At 51.8% G+C, this 21938-nt stretch overlaps 1 protein-coding gene across 2 annotated transcripts; it reads right to left on the bottom strand.

Annotated features, from left to right (window-relative positions):
- Window positions 1-5452: 5452 nt before the first annotated feature.
- On the bottom strand, window positions 5453-21521 carry Tmem9 (transmembrane protein 9). 2 transcript variants are annotated; one of them, XM_021198040.2, is made up of 6 exons: window positions 21464-21521; window positions 20919-21020; window positions 19769-19860; window positions 15580-15688; window positions 12821-12952; window positions 5453-6415 (listed from the first exon to the last, which is right to left on the bottom strand). In XM_021198040.2, the coding sequence occupies exons 2-6, from the start codon at window positions 20982-20984 to the stop codon at window positions 6263-6265; spliced, it is 552 nt and encodes a 183-aa protein (XP_021053699.1). In that variant the 5' UTR covers window positions 20985-21020; window positions 21464-21521; the 3' UTR covers window positions 5453-6262. The 2 variants fall into 2 exon arrangements, with proteins under 2 accessions (XP_021053699.1, XP_021053700.1); XM_021198041.2 differs by lacking the exon at window positions 21464-21521 and adding an exon at window positions 21279-21390 and having other exon boundaries at window positions 5459-6415.
- Window positions 21522-21938: the final 417 nt, after the last annotated feature.

Here is a 21938-nt window from a genome sequence, read left to right as displayed (position 1 = left end):
GGTGATGGTGGTGGTGGTGGTGGTGGTGGTGGCGGCAGGGATTGGCTTTGGCTTTGCCCGGCTGGAGCTGCCAAGGACTGCAGAATACAGAGAGGGTGGTACATTTGTAGAACTACCCAAAGCCAGAGTACCCAGAGCCCATGAGTGTTGCCTGGAACTGTCCTCAGGACTCCTTGAGGAAAATGGCCCAAAGAGAGAAAAGAAGTTTGCCCGTGGACATACATGTAGCCCAGATCTGGCTGAGGGGAGCAGCCTAGCCAGAGAGGAAGGCTAGAATCTGGGGGATCCAGGTTCCAGCCTCGCCCTCACTCCCTGCTGCTTCTGTACAGATGGGAGACTGGACACAGGCTGCGAGCCAGGAAAGGACCCTTTCTAGCAGTAACGGGAAGCCCAAATCCCTACCACACAGACAAGCTGAGAATAACAGATGACAGGTACACTGGAAGGCTTATTACATCCCAGACCCATTGCATGTGTACGTTCATGTGCTCGTGTGTGTGTGTGTGTGTGTGTGTGTGTGTGTGTGTGTGTGTGTGCGCACAACACTCATTGTCCTCTTACAGTACCCAGTGAAATGGCACTGCTAGCTTTCAGTTGACTCAAGGAAGGCAGCTTGACCTGCCCGAAATTGCATGCTAGGAAGACTGCCCTGGGAGTTAGAGCCTGGCTCTGTGTCTGTGGGTGCAACTACCACTCCATACCGCCCAATGCGGCTGGAGAAGGTCCAAGGTCCGGTATAGGTCCATTCAGGCCTGGCCTAAGGGGCTCCTGTATCACACCGGAAGCCCAACATTGAGAAGTTCTCTGCTGGTTCCTTTCACCCCATATTTCCTTAATGAGGAGACAGAAACTTAGAGAGAGCAAGTCACTGACAGGTGTCAGCTCTGAAGGGACTAGACGTCAGCAGTTTCAAACTTGAGTTGTTAGCACAGGCTGCGTCGTCCACCGTGGCTTCTGTTCATTCCCGGCATCTTTTGTGTCATGAGCCTATGACCAACCATGACATATGCTCACTCCCACGCCTTCCCACGTTCTCTGTATCAATCTCTACAGGGCCAGTCATTGTTTTTGGAACACTCAATACTCTGTGTAAGCAATGAGGAAAATGCATCATTGCAAGCACATCTCAAATCACGTCACTCATGTGAACTGACCTTTTGGGAAACCACAGGCAAGTTTAGTAGGCTCTGTAGTCATCTGAAAAAGAGGGGCTCAGTGAGGAGGCTCCCCTTGCCCGAGGTCACCCAGTGAGTGTCAGCAAAGCTGATGCTACGCCCAGAGCCTTGACCCTGTGTTCCTCCCTACCCCCCAGATTCTGTTAGGGAGAGAAGCCCAGACAGGAGAAGCTCTGAACCAAGCTCCAGTGGGGTGGTCTCGCTAGCTGAAGATTGGCCAAGATTCACTGTGTGCCCACGTGGAAGGGTCAGACTAAGGGTCTTTGCATCAACACCCCTGACCTTACAACTAGGGCAGAGGTGGTGCTGCCTTCACTGCAGCTAAGAAAGTGAGGCAGGTAGAGGGTGTTGGTTTGTTTGTTATAAAGTATTTGTTCTGTGACAAAAAGCCCTGAAATGGTATGTTCTAAAAATATTAATAGAGTGTACTAAATTTGCATTATTCACTACCCATCATGTGAGATAATAATTGTGGCTATTCATGGGATACAGTGTGATGCTTGTTTATTGGGAATTTTGTGCGTATACCCATACATTAGCGCATGTAGAGCTTTAAGAGTTTCATTTATGTATGTACATTTGTGTGCATATGTGCAAGCATCTGTGTGCCATAGAACATGTGTAGAGGCCAGAGGACAACTTATGTCTGTTCTCTCCTTTCACCATGTGGGACCTGGGGACTGAGCTCCGGCCGTCGGGCCTGGCGAGCAAGCACTGAGCCATCTTACTGGTCAAACATGTAGAGTTTTAGATTCAGCTCAAAGCCGCTTGGTTCGTGCATGGCAGAGAGAGAGACTTGTACCCAGGCACTGGGCTGCATTTATGCTCTAACCTCCCCACTTGCTTTATAAGGGAAGGAACAATCTCATAAGGAGACTTCTTCCTGGCCCATCTGATGGCATCCTTTGACAAACGCAGATCATAGGTTGGACTCTGGCTGTGTCACTACCACAGACAGGGGGACTGGCTCCAAGGGGTAAGGCTGAGCTCAGCTGGGGCCCACTGTCCACTCTGCCTACTGAATCCCAGAGCTGTGGGGGGAAGGCTTGTACCTTGGGAAGCAGACAGTACAGTTTTAGGCTTGCTTAGGCAACAAGCTCAGACCTGGGGGTGGGATGGGGTGAAGGTCCTTCATGTATCCCATTGGTTACTCCAGCTCAGCTTGCTCTTCAGCCCTTGTGAAATAGTGCTAATGAGTTGGGAGCTGATGGGACACGTGAGTTAGCTCTTTCCCAGGCCTTCTGGCAAGAATAAAAGCCCCAGAGGGCACCTCAGGATTGTGACCTGTGGGGCCTAGGACCTGACACCCATAGGTAAGTGCCTTTCTGGAGGACCTGTGCCCAGTGCCCCTCTGCCAAAGACTTGCATAGACCCAACCCAGTAGCTCATGCCAACTGTTCTGGATCACAGGCTGGAGAGGCAGTCAGTGGCTTCCATTTAAAAACTCCTATACCTTAGGAACACCCTGGATGTTCTGGACCAAGGAAGTGACATGACTGGATTATGAGCACGCTCTCTTAGTTCCTAACAAGAATGGCCAGTGATGAGAAATGATGAGCTTGGAATAGTAGATCAGAGAGAGCGGGCAGGGAGGGGAGAGACAGATGCTGGGAGTAACGTTGGTTAGAGTTGTTTGGATACCAGGTTACTAGCTTGAACAACTCAGTGGATGGTGGCACCACCGATTAAGATCGTGAAGGAGGCAATTTGGGGTAAAGGTAACTTTGATCATAAATGTGCTTGTTTTGAACAGGTAATGATGTACCTAGAGGACTGCTTCATCCGACAGCCAGAAAGACAAGTCAGGAGCCTGGGCTCAGGCAGATCTCAGGGTGAGAGTCCCTGACGAACACCAGGAAACCCCAAGAGAAGGGACTTCTTAGCAGAGGACTTGCCACTTAAATTGTATGTTGAGCCAAGCAGGCTGAGGACAGAAGATTGGGAAATAGCCATACTCAGATGTGAGCGGATGGTGAGAGAGGAGGCCAAGGCGCTGTTACTGATGCCAGGGGTAGAACTCCGAGAAAGAGAAAGAGAATCAAGGGCATCAAAGGGAGCAAACAGGAAGGGAAAGGGCATTGACTGGAACATTCTCGACAACTGGCAACTGCAGAGCCACCCGAGTCTGCTGGGGACTGTTTCTTGGGGAGGGGGCAGAGAGGTCAGCCTACAGAAGTCACGGGGTTACAGCGAGGAGACCCCATGGCCATGGCTGGACCTGGGTCCTATGAAGGTCAACACCTTAGTGAAAGGGGTGGGAGAGAGGGTGAGGATAAGGAGACAGTGAGGCCCCCAGGAGCCCCTGTGGGTGGGCTGGTTTTGAGCTGATCACAGCTAAGTTGGTCAAGAGGAGTATGGTTGAAAAAAAATTAGACACACAGGGAGGGGAATTCTCAGATCACACCCAATGACCTGGGTTTCTTGAAGCAGTATGCAAGGTTTTCTGGAGTGTGCTAAAGGGAAAATACAGACTGGTAGCCTCAAGACAGGAATGGCTGGCCCTGCAGGGAACACTGGGAACCTGAAACGGTCCCACTTAGCCTCTTACAGCAGCACTGGGTGGCTCAGGAAGGGGTCGGAGCAATCGGGCGGGCTGGGCTACATTGGGTTTGCTGGCAGGTGTGTGAAGGGCAAGGATGATGGTCTTGGCCAAGTGAGGAACGCAGTGATAGGCCACAGGAAGCAGCTGGCCTCCACCTCCATCCCCTTCCCTGTGACTGGCCTCCCCATGGATAACTAGTAGAAGGTGGAAGGCTCCAGTTTCTGAGGTGGGACCATCCAGCTGTTCTTCCAGATGGGACCAGGGCACTGCACAAATGCGTGCTAGCGGGGGCGATGAGATCATTTCTGAACAGGACATTATAGTTCTGCTCATTTTCCATCCTCTGAGAGACAATGGAGGGTGTGCTTTCCAGGTCTTTTCCATTCTTGGCTACATCATCTCTCCTCTGGAGGCAGGAGGTACTGCCAATAGCATGAACTTTGGAATTCATGCCTGAAAAAGCAGGTTTAGTTTTGTTTGTTTGTTTGTTTGTTTTGTGTTTTTTTTAAATGTGAAATTCTAATACAATTAGATGTTTGGCTACATTGAAACCTTATATAGTGAACACACTTCTAATCTTACAAATTTTCCTATACTAGACTTATTTATGCCGAGGCTAATTTCTAGCTAGCATCTAGTGCTTAATTCACAACAAATCCTTAAAACTGGCAGTCTGGGCAGAGCTCTGCAGTGACCAGGATTCACAGATGATGCTCAAGGCATCCTCCTGGTATAGCAGCTGCAAAGGGGAGGCCTACCAATTCCAGACTCTGGGTCACAGGTGGGGCATTGGTACATAAATGCACCCATCTGCTTCTTTTATGAAACGAGGATCAAAACCTCAAGATTCCCAATGAATGATGAGCCCTGGGAGGGGCTTACAAGACACAGGCTACCTAGCACCAGAGAAACATAATCAACACGGGCCCTGCCCCAGCTTTGCCTTCATGATCATGTACCTCCTGCTAACCCCAGCTGGGACTGCCAGTTAAGGATGACTTCTTAGTGTCTCATAGCTTTCGGAGTCCAGAACTATATCTCTGTACCTTCTAGAAGCCCCATCTGCACATGCCAGCCCTTCACATCCTCCTGATACTTCGCACTGAACGTCAGCAGCCCTTGAAAACCGGAAACTCCCACCTGAAACTGTTCTCTCGTCTCCAAGCCCTCCCAAAGAGCCAAAGGCTTCACAGACATCTTCCGCGCATGTTCCAAGGGAGACCCCGAAGAACGGCAACTCTGATCCCACGTACAGCTCCTTGCAGGCACTTCCTGTGCGACCCAGTCCTTGACACCCCCCACCATCCACATGTAGGCCTGAGCTGAGCCAGGGCTGGACTCTGCTGAGTGGCCACTCTGGAAGCTTCTAGGGCACATTCTGCTTGCCTACCCTCTTAATCCTCCCCCTATCTGGGTTTCGCTTGGAGACATTTTGTAAGGAGCGCCATTTAATGGGCCTGTAGGATATAAGTGACTTCAGGTGGGCACTGTGCAGTTTCAAAGGCGAAGTAAACGTGACACCCCCTGTCCTTGCGGTGTGCACATGCACAGGCAGTACCCTACCCAGCCTGTGCCTCTTTCCTCAGCAGGTGGCAAGAGTCTACCCTGGCTTTGCAAAGCTCTGCCTACATCTGAATCCACAAATGTATTGTTCCCCATATGGGACAGCGCACCTAACCAGATCACTTGCAGAACACTTTCTCATGGCTCCCCATCTCCCTTGAGATCTACAACATTTGAGAAATAAAACAATTTAATGGCTTCTTCGATGTACAGACAACAGAAAGACAAACATTTCTCTCCATGCAGGATACAGTGAAATTCAGGGACAAGAGGCCATCCAAGGACAGGAGCCATGGTACTCGGGTCCCCGTCGGCCTTGTGTCATATGGTCCAACTTTATGGCTCAGCAGCTGCAGTCACAAGGGAGAGGTGGGAGGCCTCCTGGCCTCCTGGGATGGGAGTAAGGTAACAGCTGCTGAATATGCTGGCATGCGTGGGCACTGCCATGCATCGGTGGACCAGGAGCCGAGGAGAGGGGGCAGGCTTCCAGGTTGACTCTGGAGATGACCATGGGCTCAGTGGCACCACAACAGTTCCTGAGGCTGGGGCCAGGCCAAGTTAAAGTACTGGCACTGGAGGAAGTGGGAATGGACCACAGCATCCTAGAGTGAAGGCTGAGCGCTGGGTCATACTTTCCTCGCACCCACTGAGCTCTTGACACAGCTCCATCTCCCAGAGAGCTGTAAGTGTCCTTAAGATGCGGAGCTGGGAGGAATGGCGAAGACAGGAGGGATGAATTCCACCCAATCATGTGGCCACCTCAAATATCTCTGGTCCCTTCTGCCTTCCCTCCCCTCCCCTTTACCCCCAGAGACCTACAGAGAGCCAATCACACTCCCTAGTTATAACAGTCGAGTACATTTCTAGAGAGGGAGAAGGACAAACGCCATGGGCATTTGAAGGGAAGACCCAGGGAAGACTGCGGTGAGCCCCAGAAGCTGGCAGCCATGGCCCGGGTCCCTGATGCAACCCTGGCAACCATCTAACTGAGCATCTTGTGTCGGTCAAAGACGGTCTTCCGCTGCTCCTGCACCTGCAGCTTCCACCGCTGCTGAGCGCCTTCCACCCGCTCCAGGACGGTGTTTGCCCGGGGTCCGCCAATGGACGCAGCGGCCACTGCCATGGAGCGAGCATCCTGCATTGGAACAAGAAGGGGAACGATGTGGATGAGGATGGAGGGGTCAGGGCTCTGGATCCTTAAAGTCTGGCATGGAGCCAAGTGTCCCAGTGAGTACTCCTAAAGCCTGAATTCCCCAAGGGCTATGGGCTCCATGAAGGCCTTGCCTGGTTGTCTGAAGACCTCAATGGTGTGCCTATACAGAAAGCTTTAGCGTCTTTAAGAGTCAGGAGCATCTTCTGGGGCCCAAGTAATTCCAGCAGAGCTGGCTCAAGTCTAGGTCCAACCCTAACCACTCAGAATAAGTCTCAGAAGGACTGAGCATTAGCTTTAAGACCTCATGTATACCGGCCAAGGCTTCAAGAGCTATGTACACAAATGCACAGGGCAGGTACTCGCCTGCACACCTCTTCTCTCGACATCCTTCAGAGTCTGGCAGGGCTGAAAGTCTAGGGTTAGGGTTCGACTCTAGCATTCCCACGTCAGGGCCAGTGACAGTCAGCCTGTCCCCTGCTTGGCAGCTCGGCTCCCTCTCTCTCCCTCTGCCAGTTTCCCTGTCCCCCCTTCCCCTTTGCTCTCAGACCCACTTCGCTTCTGTCGTCAGTCTTCTCTTAATTATCACTCCTCTGCCTCTGAAGCTCCAGAGCCCGTGTATTTCCTGCAGGACCCGGAGCTGATCTTTGGGGGGAGAATTAGAGCCGAGGGCCAGGCCCACAGCCTGTGGGGATTTCCTCCCTAGCTCTCCCCGCCTCTCATCTCCTGCCACATCTCTCTTAAAGGATTAGTGCACCCCTCTAAGCCCAGAGCCGCCCAGTAAATGCAACTTTGCTTCTAATGCCCTGAGCTGGCATAGCTTCTGTCACTGCAGCTGCCAGCTTGAGAGTGGGGCGGGGCAGGAGGGTATAGAGAGGCTGGCAGGGCAGAGAGGCGGCTGGGGTCAAAGGGCTGGGACCGTCTCATCCTTGGAGCACAGTCCTGAGCTGTGGGCGATTTGTCCTGAGCTCACTTGTTGCTAAGGTGACTTACAGATGGTCTCCTGGGAGCCCATGCTCAAGACTGAGTGGGCGCCATGGACAGGCCAGGTGAGGTCCAGGCCTGTCATCCCAGCTACCCAGGGAGCAGAAATAGGAGGATAGCAAGTTCAAGGCCAGTGGCAACCACTTAAAAGAGAGATGCTGTCTCAGGATAGACCATGTTTAAAGAGCTAGCTAGGCCTGGGTCTTAGCCGTAAGTCAAGCCCTAGCTAACCATGCTTGTGACTGTAGGACAATTTCTAGCAACATGCACAAACGCAAAAGCAAACAAAAGCAAACAAAAACAAAAACCCTAGTCATGTCTCACAAAATTCCTTTAGTGATCTGATGTGCTGGAGTACCGCAGTGTGACTATAGATGCGTTTGTCATGGGGAGAACCGTGTGTCAAGAGAACTGGCACAGGTGCCCTTCTCCCTGGGAGTTCAGCACAGTGGAGCCAGATAGGTGGCCTTAGGTGAGTCAGAACCAATCTCTCTCATACAGGATAGAGACTGAGGTGCTCTCAAGGACACAACGAATGCACACACTTGGTCAGCTTCTGGAGATAGGAAGCACTCAAGGTCAGGGCCAGGAGCCTCGAATGCTGGTTCGGGGACCCACTGAGGAAGGAAGGGGGAAAGGCAGGCCGACCACTGCCAGGGGAGCCGCCTCTGAACATCATCCTGGCCTCCACCACCTTCTCACTCTGCTCCTCCCCAGACTGACTGCACTGCCTAAGTGGCCCAAGCAAAGAAAGCAGCTTGACTCAGACTGCTCTTAGCATGGCTGTGGGGTAGAGGTGGGCACCGGAGACCTGCCCGCCTGAGTAACAAACAGCTGGCCCCCCAGGACCCCAGTCCAGCTTCAGGGGCCCGAGGGCTGCTTTCTTCCACAATCCTACTCCTGCCCATGTTGTAGGCCCCGGGTTGTCCTGGAGGGCTCTGGCTAAATGAGTGCCTGAGGTAAACCCAGGAGAGCAGGCCTGGGGTCGTCTGGGGCATGCTGGAGCGAGTGAGAGGGTAGCAGCTCTGCTCTTGGGTTGTCTGAGGAAGTGGGAGCTGGACAGAGCCAGAGCAGAGCATTAAGGGAGTGGGCTGTAACTCACCACATTGCCACAGCTCCACTTGGGAGCGCTCAGGCGAAGTCACAGCAAACAGCTCTCAAGTGGGAGAAAGCTGCTGCTGAGAGCCTCTATGTCCCCATGGCTGACAGTCTGATTAAAAGGTATTAGAGCAGCCACATCTATTCCCCAAGAAGCCCCACAGATGGTCTCAGGCCCACCTGCTCGGCGGCAGAGCTGGCCAGTGAATGGGGATGGGGGTGGGGCAGCAAGGAAAGTCATTCCCTTTAGCCTCCCTTCTTCCATCAGGGCTGGGCTGAGGAATGCAGGGAGACAGGGGACAGTGAGGGCAGGGGGTGGATGGAGCCCCTCTCACAGTGGGGCATGAATGTAGACAGGTCCCTAGAGATCCCCAGGTAACCAGACTGATGTCACCTTGACAAGCATACACCACTATACACCAGGCTCTTTCCCAGGTACTCAGGCTCCTACAGCAAATGGGTAATATCACCTCCATCATTTGCACAACTTAGACTCTGAAGGAGAAACTGCCTCGCAAACCAAGGACACCTAATTTCATGGGACCACATTTGGACTTGTTCACACCCCTGGATCTCCTGTCTTAGGACTCAGTTGCTTCTGTCTTTGGCTGGATTTTCCCAAGAGGAAATCATACGGACAACCAGAGAAGCAGGCACAACTCACCCCAGAGTTAGATGGAAGTCAGGTAGCTGCAGGTTACCTGTGGCCAGAGCCTCCCCTCTCTGGGTGCGAGCACTCCAGTGCCTGCAAAAGCCTTTGGTGCCTGATCCCAACAGTGGCCCTGAGGCCAGAGCTGCTCTGTCTACTCCAGGCTTAGAAAGCTAGACCCTGAGCTCAGTAGCAAGGGCAGTGAGTGGTGGAGCTGGGACCTCAACCAGGACTACTCTATGAAGTCTATGCAGTCTAGCTCCAAGACGTTCTAGAGGTACACCTTCCTATTCTATTATCAGAGTGAGGAGGCTATCTGAACAGTCTGGACCCATGTTTCCCAAACCCCAGGGCCCCTAGGGTTCTTAGTACACACTGACATCCACCCACACACAGGAAGGGAGGCCAGTCTTCGGTGACCCTGGCTTTCTTTTCGTCTGGCCCTCCATGTCCTTAGCTCCCATCATCCTTATCCTCTTCCTTTGGTTTCCTTGTACACCCCCTCCCACAGGAGTCTCAGAACTAACTCTATGCACTGCCCCCAGTGGGGAGGGGGGAGAACTTTGAAGACCCTGTCAGAGCTCAGGAGCGAGTGGCGGAGATGGTAAGCACCTCGGAGAAACACTCATTTCTCCCTCTTCAAAGGGGGCCAGCTCTGTACATCTAAAACAGCTCTGTTGCTGTTTCTGTCCCCACAAACATGCTGGCTTCCTCCTTTCAAAGGGCGTCTGAGCCTAGGGATTAGGTCTAATGCCCCTGGAATCCAGGGAGGCAGCGCCCAGCAGCCAGGCCCACTGAGGCTCTGCCAGCGCTTTCAAAGGGAGCACGAAGGCCTTTCATCTCCCTCTGTGGACTGGGCTGTGCAGTGGGGGATGCCTCCCTTTCCTTGCCAGAGGCCCCCTAGCCCCTGGCAGGAGAGCTCCTACCTATAACAATTGGGGTGACAGAGCCCAGGAGCCTCCCTAAACCTAGCAAACACTCACTGGCTATCAAATTTCACTTCTACCTGGACCCCAGGCTCCTGGGAGCGGGAAAGGGGAGCCCCTGAGGACAGACACTCTTCTTTCTGAGGCCAGTGGCTGTATAAGCTCGTGTGACACCTCGAGGAAGCCCCAGGGCTCACTCCAACTCTCCCATTTTGAGCTGGAAGTTAAGTCCCTTTGGGTCAGGGGAGGTCTCTCCTTCAGCAAACACTGTCCAGGCCACTAATCAATCCAGAGGCCCTGACTTTGTAGCCACTTGAAAGGCGGCTGTGGAGACCTTTCTGGTGCGCTGCTTGTGGGGACAAAGACACCACTCCAGCCCAGTGCCCTGTAAGAAAGCACCTTTGGGCTATCCCACTTCCACAGACCAGGTACAATACTCACTCTCCCATCAACCCTCAGAGCCATAATCCAAAGTTGTTCTCTGCTAGGAAGCCTTTGCTCCCAACATGGGGATCTTTTACTAAAAATGTCCTTTTTGAGGACCTTAAAGAGGATTTTTCCCAAATTAACCCTCTTCCCCCAAAGACTGTCATCCCTTCAAGTCAGACTTTTAACTGCCTGCCTTTATGGTCCTGGCCCAGGCATCTGATTTCGGCTATCTTGGGGCTGAAGCCTGTGTACAGGCCAAAGGTCTTAGTAAATCTCCCCACAGTACCGCCTGCAGGAGAGGATGGGAGCAGTGAGTCCCAGGCGCCTACGCCTGGACACCATGCAGAATAACAGGAAGTCAGGGGATGGAGCAGAGTGCCCTGTCATGAGAGCACAGGATTTTCTGGCCCACTCTGAGGGTCCTGGATGAGGCTCTTCCTGGCCCTCCACTCCCAACCCCTGAGTTTGGGACTAAGCAGAGCAAACTGACTTCAGGTCAGAGTCTCCAAGAAACTAAATATGGTATTTTATGACCCTTTGAAGCCTTGGGTGGGAGATGAGCAATGTCGGCTACAGATGGGGAATGAGCTCATAAGCTCTGGCTTAAATCCGCCAGTGACAGCCTGCAGCAACCCCTTATACAGCAGGACAGCAATTCTTAGGCTCCTTCCCACCAGGCCGATCCCGCAGCAGGGAGAGCCTACTCTGATTCCACATCCCGAGGCTCCTCACAGGAAGAGAGGCCTAGGCTCAGACGTAGAGACGGCAAGCCACCCTTCCCCTGGCTCCAAATCTAGGATGGGATGGCAGGAGACATGGCAAGGCCATGCCCAGGAGCCATGCATTCCTTGGGAATCATGGCGTGAGCTATGTAATCATCGACTGCATCTCTCAATTATTCCCCCGGCCAGGACTGCAATTACCACCTTACCCCTAATCGCCCCGTGTTTATTAGTGACGCTCCTCTCCTATCAGAGCTGCGATTACTCTACATTAATAACTGGGTAGGCAAGCAAGCTTTCCTCTCAAGCAAGACCACCCAACTGCCAGGGCCACCACCTCCCTAGTCACACCTCTGGGGGGGGGGTGAGGCTCATCACCTCTGCTCCACCTTTGGCCAAATCCATGCCAGCAGGAGGCTGGTGGGGTGCAGGCTCCCAGTGCCTGCCTGCCTCTGTCCTTACCCTCATTGTCTGGGCTGGTCCAGAGCCTACCACCTGAGAAGCCCCGCACAGACCCTGAGTGTCAGAGTCCTCACTTGCATTGGAATTTTTCGTTCTTTGTCTCCAATATACAACTTTAAAAACCTCTCAAACTATAACTGCCTAGGACAGCTTGGCTTGGTCACCTCTAGTGACCCACAACTCACTATATAAAAAGGAAGCCCTCCTCTTTATCATTAAGCCTGACACGGTCCTGTCACATCTCCCACTCCAACCTGTGGGTGGGCCTTTCTTCTCTATTATCATCAGAAGGCAGCTGGCAAGGGCCACATTTTTTTCTTCTTCTTTAAGGTAGCCATCTTCTGGTTTCTTTGGTGACATCTCCCAGGTGCCAGTTGTCGTGGCTGAGGCGCATTCCTGCCACGTGCTCATCTGGACACACCTAGGTTCCTGTACCAAATTCCCACTCCGCTGACAGACAGTAGTATCTTCCAGCAAGGCGGCTGCAGGGACGATGTCCTTCATACAGGTTTGTAAGCTGCCTGGCACAGTTTCCTATTTGCTTATCATATGAAGTCAAAATTCTTTAGCCTGACATTCAAGGCCTTCCTGGGCAGTTCTATTTACCACCACTCCTATCCTATCCTATCCTATCCTATCCTATCCTATCCTATCCTATCCTATCCTAAGAAATCCAAATCCTGCATTTGTACGTGGTTGTGCTGGTCACCACACACCTGGCCCTCTAGCTTCTGAGGTCCTCCTCTGCCACCAGTCCCCACGGCCAAGCTTTGAACTGAGCGAGCACTTGACAGATGCTTGTAGAATCCCTGAACAAAACCTGCCTCCTCCGAGTCCTCCATATACTAGACCCCCATCTGAATATGCAGCATAGCATGTGTCCCTGGGTGGATCGCGCTCCTCCACCCCAGCCTAGGAACACCATGCATGGAGGCTGCCTGGTGCCAGGTGTCAGGGAAGCTCAGGGCCTCCGCCTAGCGAATTTGGAGGGGCAAAGGGCAATTGCCGCTGTATCTTGGTGAAGTATGAGAAAAAGGACAGGGAGAAGCAACTGAAGAGGACGGGGGCAGGGAGGACGGGCACCCCTGCTTTAGGGTTTAGCCCAGAGAGCTGAGGTTACCTCGTTCTCCTCTTCGTTGTGCAGCTGCTCAGTATAGGCATCTGGCTTTCGGATGAGAGGGTCCACCAGCATCAGGAAGGCCATGTAGAGTAAGAGGGCCCCCACCACAGACAGGTAGATGACAATAATGACCTACGGAAGACACCAGCCTTGTTCAGTGACCCCGCATCCAGAGTCAGGACCCCACTTCTAGTCTTATATCCACCCATCAAGTTAGAGACTGGTACTAGGAGGCATTGTGGGGTGGAATGGAAGGGGAAACGACACACACCACAGGCTCTGTGCTGGCCTGAGACAGTGCAATGACAAGGAACATTCTAGCAGGCACCAAGATTTCAGAAGAAGCTTGCTGCTAGGTACCTGAGAGACTCTGAAGTGACGTGAGAGGCAGGGGCCATCTGGCTATACAAGAGTCTATATCAAAGAATAGAGATTCATGAGGAACTAGGCCAGAGCAAGGAGGACCAGCTGAGGAGGCCAGAGAACAGAGTAACACCTAAAAGAGAGCCTGGGGATCCAGGCAGGGCTCACCGTGGGTGCAGGATGGGAGGGGGCAGCTCGTGTCCTGAGAGGGTGTGCTGGTCTATGCTTAATGCATCACTATGCATGGCGGGAGGGATGGGAGGAAAGCGAGAGGCTGCATCCTGAGGGCTGAGGGAGATGAGTACCTCACTCATCTCTCCCGTATGGAGCCTCCTAAGCTAGAGTAATTGTGTCTTCTGGGAAAGACAGATGCAGGCCAGCAAGATGGCTCAGGAGATAGAGGTGTCTGCCACCAAGCTTGATGACCAGGTGGCCCCACACAGCGGAGAAGACTAACTCTCATGAGTTGTTCTATGTGTATTTCAAACCTGTGCTGTAAACGTGTGTTGTGACATGTACCCCCACCACAGACAAAACACATTGAATCAAAAGCATTTAAAGGGCAGATTCAGTAAGATTAACTCTGTGAAGAGTGGGTACTGGTGGGCCCTATGCGACATTCAGCACTCATGGTCTCTCTACCGAGTCACTAATCCCTCAATGAAGACCACAGAAGCACCTCCACTCGGCCTGAAATGGCCCAGATGGACTGGGATCACCATACTGGAACCACAGTTCCACAGAATTCACCCAGGGCCCCAAGACTGGCAGATGAAATGACAGAGATGAGACGTGGACCTGGCTTTGCTGGCTGCACCTCAAATGCTTTTTTTACCCACCCAAAATGCCTAGCCATTGCTGGCTTCTGATCCAGCAGTGGCCCTGACTGGAAAAGGGGGTTGAAAAATAAACCAACCCACAGCAGGGGCCAAGAAGATAGTTCAGTGAAGTGATTGTTCGCAAGCATGAGGATACAATTTAAATTTCCCAGAACCCACATTCAAAAAAATGTCAAACAAGATGGTGTGTGGGAATATGCTCGGTGCTATGGAGTGGACATAGGTAGAGGCTTCCTAGCCAGCTAATTCAGCTGAACTGGTAAGCTCCGGGTTCTGTCTCAAACAACAAGGCAGAAGGCAACTGAGGAAAACACTCAAAGTTCATCCCTGGCCTCCACAAGGACAAGTATACACATAGAGAACAGAGGCCCTCAGGAGAGGGGAGACTACACACGCGCTTGAGGCTCCTAGGTAGAGCAAACTACAAGGGGGGGATTCAGAGCCTGTGCTGACACAGTCCCCATGCTGGGAGCACCTTCCCTTCCACGGGGAGGAGGCAACACTGGGCTCTGGACTGAAGGTCCTGGGCACCTAGATGGTCTCTAGAGGATGGGACCTATGATGGAAGTCAGCACTATCAGGTGAGGTCCAGAGAGGCTGCCCAAGGCAGGAGGGTGAAGAGAGGGCAACCTGCCCAGCCCGACAGGGCTAGGGGATAACACAAAGCCATTTTCCACATAAATGGGGGAGTACAGGGAGTTACAGTCCAGAAAGGGCCACAGCTCCCTAGGGCAGGTAGGGACAGTGTGAAGACAAGCGCCCCTCTAAACACGCTTCAAAAGCAGGAGCCAAGGAAGAAACTCCTATCTTTAAACTTTTTCTGATACTATCTCTCTGCCTGTCGGAGGATGGTTGGCTTCACGGCCTCTAGACAGGTCTGAGTCCTGCCTGACAACAGAAGGACAGACAAGGGCTTTGTAGCACCCTTCTCCAGATCTGGAGCGGGCCATATCTATCACTTCTGTCTTCAATTCATCCAGATGGTTAACAGGGCAAGGCTCAGGAAACAGTAAAAGACCCCGAGTCTAATGTCCAGTGCCTTATGTGGTCATGAAGGAGCAGGATAACCTGCAGGCTCCCTTGAAGTCTACCCCCACTCCTAGCGTCGTGCTGACGTCAGGCACCCAGGGGAGACGTGCTCAATGCCCTCTCTAGAATAGCAGTTCTCAACCTGAGGGTCACATATCAGATATCCTGAATATCAGATATTTACATTAGGATTCATAACTAGTAAAATTACAGTCATGAAGTATCGATGAAATAATGTTATGGGGGGGTGTCACCACAACACAAGGAACTGTATCGAAGGGTCACAGTGTTGGGAAGACTGAGAGCCGCTTGCTCCAGAGGGAAAATGGAGCCTCAAGCAGCCGTAAAAGCTCTCACTCTCACTGCACAGGAGCCCCATGGTGATGTCTGAAACCCCGCCCCCACCCAGAATGTGGGAACCAGGTCTCTTATCTGCATGAGGCTTCGGAATGTTAAGAAGAGAACAGAACTCATGGGATGAGATGCACGTGGATGCAGCCCCCCCCACCCCCCAGCCCACAGCAGTACCTTGATGGTTGTGGTGCTGCGCTCCTCGTACCTACACTCACAGAGCAGGCAGTAGGCTTCCACGTCGTGGCCAGGCACTGGCATGGGCTCCACCACATGCAGGCAGTTGCTGCAACATAGACAGACAGGGTTGACAAGGGTCCCACACCCGGTGCTCCAGGGGCAGCGGTTAGCAGGATGCTGAAGGCCTAAGCCCATAGGTGCATGCTCCCAGGAAGGGCTCTCCCTGACAACAGCCCCAATTCCTGGCCATCAGTGGTCCTAAAGCCCTGCCTTTAGCTGCCTTCTCTTCTTGGGCTGTTTCTCCTGGCCTGGGTTTCCAATCCAGATGTCCCATCAGCCTTCTAGAAATCTTCAGGCCCATTGATGACTGTGCCCACCACCTAACTGCCCCATTGGAGCCATAATCCCATATCCATGCACTCTGACCCCAGTCGTCAGTCCTGCGCACCGGTTGTGGGATCTAGAGCTCTCATAATCTTTCTGAGGCAAATATTTATGTCTTTCCTAGCTCCTTTGCTTCTAGTTTGCCTAGAACCCCCTTCCCACAGTAGCCAAGTGACAGCACCAAGGACCATAGCAAACTGGGATTCTTGTCAAATCCTTCTTCAGCTTAAAACCAATTCTTGTCAAATCCTTCTTCAGTTTAAAACCAATCAGTACCTCCGTAGTTCCTCCAACGCCCAGGCAAACAAACTGTCCCATTGGGTCTTCACAGCCCCTCTCTGGCCCCATCCTACTGCAGCCCAATCTGCCCACCCCACCTTCTCCAGACAGATGATTCAGCACTAAGGTCTGACCACCCACCCACACTCCCATCCCCTGCCTCATCCCCACCACACTGCTCTTCATCTTTGATGTGGACTCTTCTACCCAATAGATGTGAGGTTCCATGCAAACACAAGCTATAGCTTGCATGTGTCCATATCGCTTGTGCTGAGCATGGTGTGGGTTCAGTGGGTGAGTGCCAACTATATTAGAAGCAGAGAGTGAGCCTTCACTGCTCACCGTCACCAACAGTGTTCCTGGTCAACGTGGGCACATTTTCCATTAAATGAAGGAAACACGCCCAGGATGGCAAAAATGGCAGCTTCACTACGTTTGTGAGGTTTTGGACACCACCCGTGGCTGACTCAGTCTCAGTCCAGCTTGGGCCCAGCTGTGCAGTTAGGTCTCATTCCCAAACTTCCTTAGATCATTAGGTTTCCAACCAAAAGACCCCAAAGAGAATGCACTCTCAGTGGGAAGAAAATAAGCCATTCAGAGGCTCAAAGAGGTGAAGCAGGAAAGCATTGTGCTGTAGTGGATAGGCAGCCCGCCTTCACTGTCACTTTAAAAGGTTCCAGTTCTGATGGACGTTGTGCAAAAGGCAAGCATGGCTCCCTGAATACAATCAGGCTTGATCTTCCAAGCTGTCAGGCTAGGGTGTTAGCAGAGGCACCAAGGATGTGCAAGGCCATGCACTGAAATAAGAGGGGAGGGTCCTTCAAAGACTCTGTTTCTCCTCGAGTCCAGTGTGTGGCATCTATCTGTTATCTAATCCTCTGATGATCCTGGTTCCACCTCTGGGTAACAGCTGTACACTCTACCCTCTGCATCAGGAACAGGAGGCTCCTTGCTGTGTTTCAGGGCACGGCCTCTAGGCCCCGCACATCTGCACATCGCCTGGGAGTCACTCACAGACAAGGCTACTTTCCACCGGTCACCGTGAGCCAGACCTGGTGGTGTAACCCCCTGTAATCCCAGTGCTCTGGGGACTAAGCAAGGGGACCTTGAGTTCAAGGGTGTCTCGAACTACGTGAAACTGTCTCTAACACGTAAAACACAATCTCCCATCATTCCGGTGCAAAATGAATGCGGCTTTCCTTTCTCCACCAAACCAAGCCTTTAGGGAGCAGAGTTCTCCCTTTGCTGAGCCACACAGAGCTCTGGATCAGAAAGGCTACACCATGGCTACAGTAGGATCTGTGAATGCTCTGGAAAGCCAAAGTGTAGCATTAGGAAACCATCTTTAGTTCTTCCAACTTGGACCCGGGTGCCCAGGGAAGTAAGCTATAAACAGTTACCGGGAACAGCAATAAGAAGGTGAAAGATTTCTGTCCTTTCTGGCTCTCCTGAGAGTCACCAAAACCCGACATACTTCCATTTACCTTTGGGGACTGGGCAGGAAGAAAGTGAAGACGAAAGACAAGCTAGGTATAATCTCTGCTCTTCTACTGAGTCTGTGACGTCAGTAACTTACTTCTCCTCCCTGGGCCCCGGTCTTTTCACTGATGATGGAAGCTAAGCTTGATCGGTGTCTTTCAAACTGTGCCCCTTCGGGTAGCACTGAAATACTGTGTAGGAGGCAGGCGGTGGTAAGGAAGAATTTGCAGGGCCTATCAGCCAGCCCAGTTCTGATTGCATACCCCACCCTTTGTGTTTCCCTGACAGACTGTGTTTGTAGAAGGATCCTACCTTAACACCTCAACCCTGGGACTTGTCTATGCAACATTTCTCAAGAGACCCACCAAGAGGGACTTTTTTCTATGCATGTGATTATATTCTTTCAACACTAGATGACAGAAACCAGCAACGCACTATCAGAAGAAACACAAGAATTAGACGAGGGCTCTAGGAGAAGCCCACACTTCCCAGGGCTATAGAATAATTTGGTTATGTAATCGCTAGGAAGGGTGATAGTATGATATTATTAATAGCATCAGCTAACATTTATGTTAGCGTGTGCGGTATCACCCTAAGTGTTATACAAATTCACACTCATACACACACTTCACACTCAAAAGTAGTACCATACTTTGCTCATAAGGAAATCAATATAGGGCTGGAGAGATGGCTCCGTGGTAAAGAGCGCTCCTGGCTGCTCTCCCATAGGACTGGGGGTCAAGTCTCAGCACCCACATGGCAGCTCACAAGCTTCTATAACTCCGGTTCCAAAGGATCCAATCCAAGGGCCCTCTTTTGGCCTCTGCAGGTATTGTATGCATACAGTAAACAGACACACAAGTAGGCAAACACACATACACACATACATAGACATATGCACACACATATGAATTTAAAAAGTAAATCAAAGTACAGTGGAGATGAGGTAATCTGAAGCAAACGGCAAAGCCAGCCTGGGATCCAGGAAGGGCGGTTCGCGAGTCTACGCATCCACACAGGATGCCTCTCAGAAACTGCTACCCAGAAGCTTGGAAACAGCCAGCCCGAAAATTCTCAAATGTGCTCGGATCAATGGCGTTCAGAGCACCTCAAGGACTCCAAGCATAGGTTCGCCCTCTACCACTACCGCATTTGCTGAATTAAATCTTGGCAGGAGAGTGCCAGGACCGTGTATTTTCTCAAAAGCTCACCTAGTGATCCTTGGTGTACAGGCAGGAGCAACCTTGACCCCCATCCCATGCCTCTGCTGTGACCTTACCCGGTCAGTACGAGCAGTACCGGAGACGGCTTTTAACCCATGCTGAGGTCATTCCCCTGAAGCTTCCGTTCACTGGCCCTACTTCTACACTGACACCATCCCAAGCCTTTCCGGTTCCAATCCCAAGGCCCCTTCTCCTCAGCATGGCAGCCTTTCTCCCAGTCTTGAACATCCACTGAATGTGTCTCCAGGTCTCTCTCTCTTCCTAACGATTCTAATTCCTTAAACTATTCCTTCAAGAACATTGTGTGTATACTTCATTTCACTGGTTTTCTTTACCTGAATGGATCCTTGGTCAGTCAATGCTTTTTGTTTTGTTTTGTTTTTTAAGTAAGTGACTAAGAAATGAATTCAAGACCAGAGACAAAAGAAACATAATATAAGATCTTTGGACTTTAAGCCTATGCAATTATACAGTGGGAAGAATATCTACTCCTTTTACCTTAGAAGGTTGCTTGCGACTAACGGAGCACACAGGTAGAGAGCTTTGCAAAAGTGTATACTACACACACCTGCCTTGTCTCTACGACCATCCTGACATGTATCGACAGAGATTTAAACTCAAAGCAAAACAACAAAACCAACCTCCTCAGCTGGAATTCAAGATACCTGGATTTTGTTATCAAATGGTTAAGGACAAAATATTCCTTTGTAGGCTTGCCAGAGAAATGGGTAACCCATCTCTAGAAAAAGAAATCTAGTAAGCATTGATAACTTCAGTCCGGCGGGTGATATAGCCAGGGCCAGCCATTAACAGTGTCTTACCAGTCCTTCTGAGACACATTCTGGTTGTAAATGTGCCCGCTGATGTTTCTGTAAGGTGGACAGATGCATTTGCACCGGATATCTTCAGAGCTCTGGAAGGATAAAGAAGAAATGGCAGGGAAGAGTCCTGCCTGGGTTCAGAGTCTAGACAGGCTAGCAAAGTCTTGTGCTCTGCTCCGTTAGGTGACCACATGCATGCTTTTGAATTTTCCCGTCCCCAATTCATCAAGGTCTGGCTCTATAGGAAGAGTGTTCCTCCACTTGGTCCTCAAGATAGAAGCCTCTCTGGTATCAAGACAAACTCACAGAAGTTACCCAAGGCTGTCGGCCATCCCTGAAGTGATATGCTGGGGGAATGGGGGGGGGGGCGAGTGGGGGGAGGGAGGGGGGAGAGTTGGGCTGCAGTGTATATAGCAAGCAAAGTGACAGGCTTTTTCAACCCTGGGGCCTACAATTGTGTAGGCTCTGTCTGGTGAGCTAGGTGGCCAGATGCCCCTCCCCCCAATTCTGTCTTAACTCGAATGGGGAAAGGGATGAATAAAGAAAACTGGGACATTATCACGGGAAGGGTCCAGGAATTCCTTGAAGAGCAAAGAAGCAAGCAAGCCCTAATTCTCAACATTATTTCAGTGTCTCAATGAGAGTCAGAATCGAAAGCGTAGAGCCCTAGAGCCGCATACATCCTCTAAACCTAGCTGCGGGTCTCCTACCCGGAAGGAAGGAATGAGAACAGCCTCTGGAGTCCACAGTGCAGCTGGGTTAGCTTTGAAGCCAAAAAGCGCCCATCTGTGCGTGCCTTTACACTCAGAGCATTTTACAACATTACATGATTTGATTATCAAATTGAGCAGGAGATTCGACCACAGCTGTTTTTACTTGGGGCAAAGAAAGATGCAGAGAACTTGGGGAACTTCTCTTAAACAAACTTGCTTGCTTACGGAGAAGTCTACCTAGGGCTCCTTTGGTCCGGACCCTGTGCGGTATGCTCTGAACCCCGTGCTCTCTACACCCTTAGGAAAGCCTGCAGCTTGTCCCAGGTAAGGTCCCCGCCCCCCAAGTAGGGTTCTCGGGTGGGGGAGGGGTCAGGGTGGCTTTTCGGCTACCTCGGCGGCAGCCCAGGAACAAGGTGCCGCTGGCCCACATCCCTCACCTTATTGGCTTGAGTTGGGGGCACCAGCAAGCACCCCACCACAGCCACCAAACACAGCAGCTTCATGCTTATCGGGCTTGCAGAGCCAGCAAGACTAGATGCCTGGGGGGATAAAAAGAAACATGGAGTCGGAAGAGGGGATGGTGGTCACAACGGAGGCAGCACCCTCGGCTCCCTTTCAGCTTTGCCAGACGAGGGAAGAGGGCAGAGTTCCAGGATTCCTGGGCCTTCTAAACCTTTCCCTCTCCTCACCAAGTCCAGCTCTCAAAAGCTATCTGTGCACTAGCAGAGGGAGTTTTCTGAGGTTACAGCCGCCCGGAGTCCCCCAATCCTGTCACCAGGCCGCGTTCCGACCCTCACCTCTCCTCCCACCGCCCTCCGCCATCTCTGCCTCCACCGCCCTGGTAGCGCCGCTCAGGCCCAACCAGAAGCCCCGATTCCGACCGCCAAGAGTACTGCACACCCTGCCTAAGGATCTGGGGGGGCTGGGAACCCCCAGTGTCCCTGCGACCCCGCACCCCTCCCCCAATGCCCGGTCTACCAACCTGCAAGCTCAGCCGCGGCCGCCACAGTTCAGCAGGCTCCACCCCTTCAGCATCTATTGGCTGCTACAGTCGCCGCTCAGCCCAACCTCGCTAGTCGCCAAGACAACAAGACCCACCTTCTCTTGGTCCCGGAGGCTTCCACTCTAGGGAGAGGCACGCATTTCTCTACCAGGATTTAGCAAGAAAAGGGAATGTCTGCCTTTCCTACTGAAAACTGAAGCTCTAGCCCTGTGGGTCCGGTCAACTCCACCTAGAGTGCTTTGTTCATCCTTGCCTTATACTATCTTCCTGTTTCAGGGAAAGCATTTTAGAAACGAAGCTAGTAATGATAGTAATGGTTTTAGAGCAAGATCAAGGACCATTTTGCTTATTCATAGTCTGAAAATATTATACAAAGAGCCACATTTTTGTTTTGTTCTGTTTTTTAACAAGGAACTCAAGGGCCCAGTCTCTATTCCTACACACAAAGACATAC

Source organism: Mus pahari, chromosome 5 (assembly GCF_900095145.1).
Source record: "Mus pahari chromosome 5, PAHARI_EIJ_v1.1, whole genome shotgun sequence".
In the NCBI taxonomy this organism is placed as follows: domain Eukaryota; kingdom Metazoa; phylum Chordata; class Mammalia; order Rodentia; family Muridae; genus Mus; species Mus pahari.
The sequence above is the reverse complement of the archived record's forward strand: the minus strand, read 5'-3'. Positions and strand labels throughout refer to the sequence as shown.

What these genes read in the sequence shown, in the direction of transcription:
- Tmem9 (XM_021198040.2), bottom strand. Translation starts at nt 20,984, where the DNA reads ATGAAGCTGCTGTGTTTGGTGGCTGTGGTGGGGTGCTTGCTGGTGCCC. An exon ending in CCCCAACTCAAGCCAATAAG is followed by an intron (nt 19,861 to 20,918) that starts GTGAGGGATGTG and finishes TTATCCTTCCAG; the next exon opens with AGCTCTGAAGATATCCGGTG. An exon ending in AATGTGTCTCAGAAGGACTG is followed by an intron (nt 15,689 to 19,768) that starts GTAAGACACTGT and finishes TCTATGTTGCAG; the next exon opens with CAACTGCCTGCATGTGGTGG.